Source organism: Melanotaenia boesemani, unplaced genomic scaffold, assembly GCF_017639745.1.
Source record: "Melanotaenia boesemani isolate fMelBoe1 unplaced genomic scaffold, fMelBoe1.pri S9Exx1, whole genome shotgun sequence".
Lineage (NCBI taxonomy): Eukaryota > Metazoa > Chordata > Actinopteri > Atheriniformes > Melanotaeniidae > Melanotaenia > Melanotaenia boesemani.
In genome coordinates this window covers 214,876-225,217 of record NW_024580591.1, presented here as the reverse complement: position 1 = coordinate 225,217, position 10,342 = coordinate 214,876, and the positions used below count along the sequence as shown (strand labels likewise).

General features: G+C 39.9%; 1 protein-coding gene across 1 annotated transcript; it reads left to right on the top strand.

The window, feature by feature from the left end:
- The first annotated feature begins 862 nt into the window (after positions 1-862).
- Positions 863-9,517, top strand: LOC121636108. Its single transcript, XM_041979413.1, has 14 exons — positions 863-968; positions 1,073-1,176; positions 1,264-1,306; positions 1,418-1,741; positions 1,894-1,961; positions 2,135-2,200; positions 2,336-2,482; positions 2,591-2,623; positions 2,733-2,852; positions 2,980-3,018; positions 3,113-3,169; positions 3,325-3,378; positions 3,808-6,652; positions 9,513-9,517. Exons 1-14 carry the CDS (start codon positions 863-865, stop codon positions 9,515-9,517), a joined length of 4,011 nt encoding a protein of 1,336 aa, XP_041835347.1.
- Positions 9,518-10,342: the final 825 nt, after the last annotated feature.

Here is a 10,342-nt window from a genome sequence, read left to right as displayed (position 1 = left end):
GTGTTTCTGGTTTAAGCTCCTTATTTGCTAAACATTTAATGCCGTTTTTACTGTGATAATGGGGTGATTCCCTCTGCTAAAAGTCTTTATCATGAAAGTTATTACACTTAGATTAGTGAGGTGTGACATACAAGTTCGTGGTTCGATCATTCTGTGTTACAAGCATTACTCAGTGGCAATATAATTTAATATACATATAATTATTTATTAAATAATTATAAATGTTTTACATATATTCATTTGTATTTTAATTAATTAATGATACATTTAATAACACATTTATGTGTTTAATTATCATTTTCATTATTTAATGACACGTTTAAATAATTATTGGATGATATATTTAATTAATTCATTGTGTCACTTTACGTCCTCCATACTGATTATGCTCCTTTTTCATTATCCACAAATGTGTGTGAACTACCTTTTCTTTGGTCTTGTGGAGTCCCACATCATTCATTCACATGTCTGTCGTGTTTTGAGAGGGTATGGCTTGATGATTGAACATGCCTGGGTCTCCGTTTGTGATTGGTTAGGAGGAAGTAATAACTGTAGTTTTAAGCTACATGATGGACTGTGAAGATGCACAACCCTATTGCGCAATAGCATAAAATGGCCAGACCAATACTAATGTTTATAAATGTTTTGATAATTATCAATATCTATCATATATATATATATATATATATATATATATATATATATATATATATATATATATATAGTCTAACTTATTTTGTCTCTGTTTTCCAGTACTTGTGTAAGATTGTTTGTGTGAGTGGGTGTGTTGCTCTCTGTTGGGTGTGTGTTTGTGTGTGCGCGCCAGGGTGCGTGTGTGTGTGGGTTGTTTTTTTTTCTAGAGATGCCGAGGAAGAAGAACTTCAGGATTTCGCAGGCGGCTCGGAGGAGGGCTGCGGACAGACGGACCCTTGACGTTTCTCCTCAGGTTCCCATGGACCGCTGTGCACGTATGTATCCAAGCATTTTTAATTGGTTGTGATTCAGTGATTGACAATCAAGTGTGCACATATTCTGTGATTGTACTGATCTGTTTTTTTCTGTATGTCTGTAGCGCGTGGCACTGGGCACCGGCACAAGGTGAAGAGGTGGGAGGTGTCGGTGCTCACCGGGCGGCAGCACAAGTTGGTTCTTCCGCCGGAGTCCCACGGCAAAAAGGTAATGCTGTGTTTGAAATATACTAACGTAATGAAAACCCAAGTGAACAATACACGGTGCTAAAAATACCAACATCTTTTCATTCAGGTGGTTTTTGCTATTGGTGACTCCCATCTTCGAAGCCTTGCAGGTATTTACTTATATTTTTATGTTCAATAAAGTATTAATGTACTGTATTAATGTATTTTATAAAATGTTACACAGACAAACAAATACAGTAGAAACTTTCTTTGTCTTTTAGATGGCATCGTGCGGTTGCCTGAGGGTCGTCTGGCGTGGGGGTTCATGTCAACGCCGGGGGCAAGCGCCACCGAGTTGAGAACTGAGGTGCTTCATGCTGAGGTGCCTCAGGATCCCGACTTGGTGTGCGTCTTGGCTCCGAGCAACGACTTGACCGCCAAGCACACCATCGGTCGTGCGGCTGCAGACTTCCAGCGGTACCTAGCCACCGTCTGCAGTCGCTGGCCGAAGGTGTGTGTGCTGGACTTTCCTCCGAGGTTGACCGTTGAGGACTCCCTGCAAGAGCTCTACCGCCAGGAGTTCCACCGGGTGGCAGCCCGCATGGGTACGTGAAAATATGTGCCTGCGCTGTTGCATGTTTATCGCAGATTACATCAGAAATATGGCTGTAGTTTATCTTCAGTGTAGTCGTATATAGATGTCTAAATTCTGTTGTTTTACAAGCATAAAGAGCTCTGCTATGTGTTTTTGTTAAAGCTGTGAAGTACTTCCACATCGCGGACCACTTCCCCCGGCAGTGTCTCAACCTGTGGAGTCGCGATGGTGTAAGTAGATCATTTTTCTTGTCATGGTTTGATGCACTTGTGTTCATGTCAGAGGCTGAGATGGAATCCAGGACCTTCTGATCTTGAGATGATAGACTATCTGTGTACAGCTGTGTGTATCTAGTGAGAGATTTTGTGGAAAAAGATACATTTCATGAATGTCGTCCTCGTAGGTCCACCTGAGTGATGACGTCGGCATGGAGATCTTCGCCCAGCTGCTGTGGACGGTTGCTTACACGGTTGTCCTTTTAATTTTAAACTGTTAAATCGTCTTATGAAATATATGCAAGCATTCACTTGATGTAATTTTGGCTGCTGACCAAGTGTGGAAAAGGCATATTGTTAATGATTATGTCTTTATTTTTTGATTGAAGCAACTGGAGACCGTGCCGCCAGCCCCGCCGGTGTCTCGTCCATCCCCACCTTCTCGCTTCACTCCCCGTGTGGTTGTGAAGGGAGAGGTGAGGGTGCGTCGCAGCCCTGGCCCCGAGGAGTGGACTGTCGTTGGTCCGAGCGGCAAGGTAATAATATGGCATGAAATGTCACAGCTGTCAGACTCACATTTGATTGATTTTTCACAGACCAAAATCCCCTTTGTTTATTTTTTCTATATATTTTTTCTCTTTCAGTCCTCTGGAGGATGCAGTGCAGTTCAGCGGGAGGTTCGTCTGATATTTGTATAGAAAAACATGAAGTGTAATATTTGCTGGAAGTTCAATGGTTAAAGCAGTAAAAGTCAACGCTTGTGTATATCTGTTTCTGTATTTCTAGCCGGCTGGCATCCCCCTGAATCCTGTGCTGTTCAGCAGTGAGATGTTGGAGGAGATGGAGAAGGTTTCTCCATCAAATCTGACATCTCCTGCTGACTTCGCTGGTGTTTCACCGCCAAAGGTAAATTGCATCCAGACAAACATGTGTTTAGGTGTTATCATAAAATGTTTTATTCTGAAAGTCTAAATGATTAACGATAGACTTCTATAACGCTAAATGTGTTCTGTGTCCATATCATTTTGGACAGACGCTGCGTGTGAAACACCACTCCAAGAGGACTCGAAGGGTAAGTAGATTTTGGAAATAAATCTTTGTATTTATTATTTTTCCTGTGTTTGTGAAGTGAAATAAACTTTGTTTTCGTTTCTTTTCTATTTGAGGCCGCATCCAGCCGAGGGATTTCTTCTGACTCCAAGGCCGCTCTGGAGTCGAAGAAGGTAAGAAATGTAATTGTGCTTAAGATTTGTGTATTTTTATGTGCGTGTGTGTGTCTGTGTGTGTATATGTGTATATATATGTGTACATGTATCATATATATATATATATGTATGTATCATCTCTGAAGATGTGTCTTTGCAATTTCTGTCTTGAGGTCGGGGCAACGTCCAGGCATCCGGTCCCTTCTGGCCGCACTGACGAGAGGACGGTGAGTACCGTTTACATGAACAATATCTGTAAAGTATATATTATTTGTTAATTAAGTAAAAAACACATTTTTCATGTATTTAGGGCAGGGGTGGCCAACGTCGGTCCTCAAGAGCCACAATCCTGCAGGTTTAACATACATCCCTGCACCAACACACCTGACTCAAATTAAATGAATCCTACAGCCTAAAAGGATCTGCACAATGACTCATTAGTTTAAGTCAGGTGTGTCGGTGCAGGGATGCATGTAAAACCGGTCTCGAGGACCGACGTTGGCCAGCCCTGATTTAGGGGTTTTGCTAAATTGTTTTAAAGTATCAATTTTGCACATACTCAGCATGACAGAGAACAAATGTCAGTGCACAGACAGCAGTTTATTACACATGACAGTGATTAGAGCCCATTGCATGTTGATATCCTTTATGGTTAGGTTGAGACAACACGGAGCCCGGGTGTGTTGTCTTCTACTGATGAAGATGAGGCAACTACTGCGAAGGTAAGTGAGGTGAGTATGGGTAATGTTGATGTTGTTAGGGGTTCAGTTCACCAGGGGCACAGTCGGTTTAGGAATCCGGGAGTTCAGTGTATGGCGATAGGGTTGGTTAGTTTGGCCAGACATATGGTGTCTAGTGTGTTCAGTTGGAAGACAGAAGATTTAGATTTAGCTCTGTGGTTAGGAGATCAGCTTTATACACATCTGAAGGACGATGGTATAATTCCTCCAGGAGAAGACTTTTTGATGATCCCAGAGTTGCCGAAAGAGCACGTTTTATACTGGCAGAACTTTAAGTTTGCGTTCCCCGAGACTGTTAGTGGTGATGTCACTGTGACTGAAGGAGAGTTCATTGAGTGTGGAGCATTTGTGACTCTAGAACATGGGCTGGAAAGGATGTTATCTCAGTACCAGACATGTCTTTTGACTTTGTGTTCAAATACATGTGCTGTAATTTCTGCTGGTGGTAGGTTTGCTGTTGTTGATTCTCATTCACGCAGTGCTACTGGCATGGTGGATGTTGATGGTACCAGTGTAGTTTTGTACTTTGGTTCCATTAGGGAAGTGTTTGAACACTTTAGTTGTTTGGCAGTGATGTTTGGTGGTAGTAGCAAGCCTTTTGAAATAAATGGTGTTGATGTGAGTAGGGAGTGTGAATCTGATGATGGCAATAAGCAACGTGTAAAACGTCAGCTGTCAGCAGATTGTTATGAAGTTGGCCTTTCCAGCCCATCTAAACATACGCTAAAGAAAGGCCGTATTAATGTTTCGATGGTTGTTTCAGATGAAGAGTTTGCTGTTGAGGAACAGGTTCTGTTAAGTCGGCAGGTTAGTTCAGATGTGGAAGTACTCAGTGAAGGACATGAAAAGCTTATGTTTAACCCTCTCTGTGAAAATACTTGTCAAAGTTTATGTACCAAATTAAATATAGAGTATGAAAGCGTACATCGCTCTGCGTCTAGTCGTGTCGGCGAATTAGGCATTCCGTGTCAAAATAGAGACATAGTTGCTGATGGGAGCTGCTATTTTAGGGCCGTTTCTCAGGCAGTGAGTGGCACACAAAAGCATCACATCAAAATTAGGAGAGCGGTTGTGAAATATTTAATGAAAAATGATTTGAAATATCAAAGTAGTTTGAGAGAAGGTTATTCCTCTGTGGCAGATTACGTAGACAAATCAAAAATGCGTTACGTTAGCAGTTGGGCAACAGAATTAGAAATACAAGCCACAGCCGATTTACTGGGTATTAATGTTTTTACATTTATTGGTGGTCGTTGGCTAAAGTATGGATGCAGCAGCACTTGTGTGTCAGAAAAATCCATTTATTTAGAAAACTGCCATGGTAGTCATTATGAAACTGTAGTTTGCGTTAAAGAACCCAAACTAGAAAGTTGTTATGAGTACTGTAGAGTAAATTTTTCAGAAGCATATCGTACTAGATTGTCAGGCAAAGATTTAATTAGAGATGTTTCATCCGAAAGTGACACGTCAGTTTGCAAAAAGGACATAGAGCGCGACAGAGGCTTATATATTTCTAAATATAAGAAAGTAATGAAAAAAACCCAAAGTAGGAATATAAATAAAAGAAAATATGCAACAGATGCACATCACCGACAAGACGTGAAGGAGCAAAGGAAAATAAAATATGCATTGGATGCCCGTCACCGTGAAAATGTGAAAGACCGAAGCAAAGTAAAATATGCACAAAACGCGCGTCACCGAGATAACGTTAAAGATCAAAGCAAAATAAAGTATGCAAAAGATGCGCGTCACCGAAAATACGTGAAGGACCAAAGCAAAATAAAGTATGCAAAAGATGTGCGTCACCGAAAATACGTGAAGGACCAAAGCAAAATAAAATATGCAAAAGATGTGCGTCACCGAAAATACGTGAAGGACCAAAGCAAAATAAAGTATGCAAAAGATGCGCGTCACCGAAAATACGTGAAGGACCAAAGCAAAATAAAATATGCAAAAGATGCGCGTCACAGAGAAATAGTCAAAAGAGTTGTGAAATCAAAGAGGCAAGAAATTAAAGAAAAAGACAAAACACAGAATATTGAGTTCTTCACTGAGAGGTTTTTAAACAAAGTTGAACATGGTCCTGAGTATATCTGTTGTGTCTGTTTCAGGCTGTTGTTTCCACATCAGGTGTTGAGTTGTAGAAAGGATGCTTATAACAAGACTGCGGCCATAGCTTCTTTAGCAGATAGGTGTATTAGAACCGACTATTTACATGAATGTAGGGAGGATTGTGTTCAGCCGTGTCAGATAATGGCTTCAAGTAGAGGGCATCTTTGGATTTGTTACACTTGTCATCATAAAATTTCACATGAGCAAATGCCTGCTGAAAGTGTAACAAATAATTTGGTAGTTGATCCAGTTCCCCCAGAATTGGCTTGTTTGAATAGGTTAGAACAACATTTGATTGCTTTAAATATTCCGTTCATGAAAATGCTTGCATTACCTAAAGGTGGCCAAAATGGAGTTCATGGACCAGTAACCTGCGTTCCATCGAATGTAGTTCAAACATCTAAAATGTTGCCCCGATCAAATATGGAGGGCTCTTTATTGGCAGTAAAATTAAAACGTAAGTTAACTTATAAAGGCCATTATCAGTATGAGTTTGTGGATACAATGCATATTAGGCAAGCTTTACGGTTTTTAAAGCAATCAAATAAGTTTTATAAAGACATAGATTTTAATGAGGAATGGGTTAATGAGTTGTGTGTCTTAGAGCAACTTGAGGATGAAGAGAAGGCGAATGCAGACGTAGTTGAAAGTACAGGGGATGATGTAGAAGATGATGAGTTGCTGCATGATCGACAGCAACATTGCATGTTTTCAGATACGTGTCTGATGCCTGTAGATATTGGTCAGGAAGTTCTAGATCAGTATTTTGACAGTATAGTTAATGTTGCACCAGCTGAGGGTAATAATCCAGTGAAGTTGTTGACAGATCGAGAAAACGAAGCAAGGTGTTTCCCAGTGTTGTTTCCTCGAGGTCGTAATATGTATCATGAAAGCCGTGTATATAATTTGTCGTTGTGCCGTTATTTTAATAACCGAATTTTAAATGCGGATAGAAGGTTTGCTCAGAATGTAGAGTATATTTTCTTTGCTCAGTACATGTCTGAGGTAGATCAGGTTGTTTCCAAAGTAAGTATAGCATTAAGAAAAGGTAAAGGAGGTGAGGTGAGCGTAGAAAAGGAGGAGTCCTTGAAGCAGTTGTTGGATGTAGATGACGGTTTTAGATTTCTTAAGCCTATTAGAGGGACCCCAGCATTTTGGCAGGGAGTACAGAAAGACCTGATGGCTTGTGTTCGGCAACTTGGGATTCCCACATGGTTTTGTTCATTCTCTTCCGCGGACCTGAGATGGCAAAACCTTCTTAAAACAATTTTAAAACAGGAAGGTCGAACACAGACGTTTGAAGAGTTAGAGTGGACTGATAGATGCGATCTGTTGCGTCGTAATCCTGTCACTGCCGCCAGAATGTTTGATTTCCGCTGGCACTGTTTTCTGAAGGAGGTCCTTATGTCTGCTTCAAATCCCATAGGAAAAATTATTGATTACTTTTATCGGGTGGAGTTTCAGTGTCGCGGGAGTCCTCATGTGCACTGTCTTTTCTGGATTGAAAATGCGCCTAAAATTAATACAAACAAAGACGAAGAAGTGGTAGCTTTTATTGATAAGTACGTAACATGTGAGCTACCAGCACAGGATGAGACCTTATTGGAGATGGTCACATCTGTGCAGCAACATTCAAAGAGGCATTCAAAAAGCTGTAAGAAAGGTGGCACTGAATGTCGCTTTAATTTTCCCAGACCAGTGTCAGGTAGGACATTTCTTGTTAATGTTCATTTGAAACCAGATTGTGATAAATGTAAGAATAGGTTCGATCAAAAATACGAAGGAAAACAGTGCACATGTGGAAATGAGTACTACTATAATCTGCTAAAGGTTGATAAGGATTTGGCAGTACGCACTCTGGAGTCAGTGAAAAAGGCGTTAAAAGATGAGAACAAGACGTTTAATAGTTTAGATGAGTTGTTTCATAGTTTAAATATCAATCAGCAAATATTTGAAATATGTTACAAACGTCTAAATATGAATAAAACCCAAATTGTATATAAAAGAGACATTAACGAAGCATGGATTAATCCATATAACAAGTCTCTATTAAAATGCTGGAATGCAAATTTAGATATTCAATTTGTGACAGACGCGTACGCCGTTATAGTTTATATTATTTCATACATTAGCAAATCAGAAAAAGAGGTAGGATTGTTGCTTAGTAAAGCTCATAAAGAAGCAACAAAAGATGACAACGTCAGTGCAAAAGAGGCACTGAAACAAATTGGCAGCGTTTATCTAAACAGTCGTGACGTGTCTGCTCAAGAAGCAGTTTATAGATTAACGGGAATGCATTTGAAGGAGAATTCACGTAAAGTAGAGTTTATACCAACAGGGGACAAAATAGTCAAAATGAGTAAACCGATTAGTGTAATCCAAGAATGTGGGCTAACTGGAGACGATGTGTGGATGGTTAGTATAGTAGACCGTTATAGAAGTAGGCCTAATAATAGCACTTTTAATGACATGTGCATAGCAACGTTTGTGTCCGAATATCGTCTTTTAAACCGAAATGAAAAATCAAAAAATGCGATACAGTTGCAAAGGGGATTAGGATTAATTCTTAAAAGAACACGAACAAAACCCGCTGTAGTTCGTTATGCGCGCTTTTCAAAAACAAAAAACCCCGAATTATATTTTAAAAGCCAGTTACAGTTGTTTTTGCCGTACCGCGTAGAAGATGACTTAAAGGCTGCTGATTGCGAAACATTTGAACAATTTTATGAAAATGGTTCCGTGATCTTTAGCGATGGATCAGAACACACGGTGAAATCTGTCGTCGATACGAATAGGAACAAATTTGAGGTAGAAGATTCAGAAGAATTAGAAGAGTTGCAAAAGAAACTTGAAAATGAGGGTGGCCCTGAAGTTGCCTGGGGAAATCTGTGCCCTGAAAAAGAAGTAGAGCGTTTAGAGTGTCAAGAAGAAATTAGAGAAAAAGAAAAGACACCTGCGGAAGATGCAGAGGAAATAGGTCAGGAACTCGTCGACAACATTCCAGATTTAGCTATTAGGAATGATCAGGTGTGTCAATTAGAAAAGAATAATAATGTAATGAGTAGGCGTGAGGGCTTAGAATTAATTAGATCTCTGAATGAGATGCAGCTGTCAGTCTTCTATAAAATCCGTAACTGGTGTTTAGATAAAGTCAATGGTAGAAACCCAGAACCCCTCCACGTGTTTATATCTGGAGGCGCTGGAGTTGGAAAGAGCTACCTAGTTAAAGCGATTCAATACGAGGCCACAAGGTTATTGTCACCAACTTGTCAGAATCCAGATAAGATTTGTGTTTTATTAACGGCTCCGACCGGAATAGCTGCTTATAATTTAAAGGCAGCGACTATCCACAGTACATTTGGCATTGGCAAAGACGTGAGCCTACCTTACACACCTTTGAGTGAGGAAAAGCTCAATTCTTTGCGTGTTAAATATAGTGATTTGCAGATAGTCATAATTGATGAAATCTCCATGGTCAATCATAATCTATTGGCTTATGTCCATGGCAGGTTAAGACAAATCAAACAAACTGGTGACTATAACCCTTTCGGTAATGTGAGCATAATCGCGGTCGGAGATTTTTATCAGTTGCCCCCAGTAAAAGGAAAAGCGTTGTATGTACAAGATGTACAAATGAACTTGTGGTCTAGTTTATTTGAGCTTGTTGAGTTAAAAAAAATAGTTAGGCAAAAAGATGAAGAGTTTGCGCGAATATTAAATAGAATGCGAACGCATAAAAAAGGTACGCCAATGTTAGCAGACGATATAAACGTCTTAAAACGGTGTGAAACAGGTGAAGAGAGCACAGCCTTACACATCTTTGCTACAAATTCCCAGGTTGATGAATATAATGAGGAACAGTTAATGAGCATATGTCCTGACCACATAGTTATAACTGCACAGGACTTTGGTTACAATAAAAAAACTGGTAAATTAGAGTTAAAGCCAGATCATCACATTAGGGCCAAGAAAACAGCTTTACAAAGAGAGCTGTTATTGGGTAAAAATGCTCGAGTCATGTTGTCTCAAAACATAGATGTAAATGACGGTTTAGTAAATGGTGTATGTGGCACAGTGATATACATAGAACAGCCTGATAAGAATATGTTTCCTCCCAGAGTATATGTTAAATTTGATGATGATAAGGTAGGCCTAAAGAAGAGGAAACAAACCATTTACCCATCAGCAGAGTTAAAGGGTTCAGTACCAATTGAACCTCAGGAAGAGAGAGCTAATAAAAAAGGCCTGAGACGACAGTTTCCTTTAAAGTTAGCTTGGGCCTGTACTGTACACAAAGTACAGGGCCTTACAGTAGATAGTGCTGTTGTCTCTTTAGCTA

What these genes read in the sequence shown, in the direction of transcription:
- LOC121636108 (XM_041979413.1), top strand. Translation starts at nt 863, where the DNA reads ATGCCGAGGAAGAAGAACTTCAGGATTTCGCAGGCGGCTCGGAGGAGG. An exon ending in ACCTGTGGAGTCGCGATGGT is followed by an intron (nt 1,962 to 2,134) that starts GTAAGTAGATCA and finishes TCGTCCTCGTAG; the next exon opens with GTCCACCTGAGTGATGACGT. An exon ending in ACTCCAAGAGGACTCGAAGG is followed by an intron (nt 3,019 to 3,112) that starts GTAAGTAGATTT and finishes TTTCTATTTGAG; the next exon opens with GCCGCATCCAGCCGAGGGAT.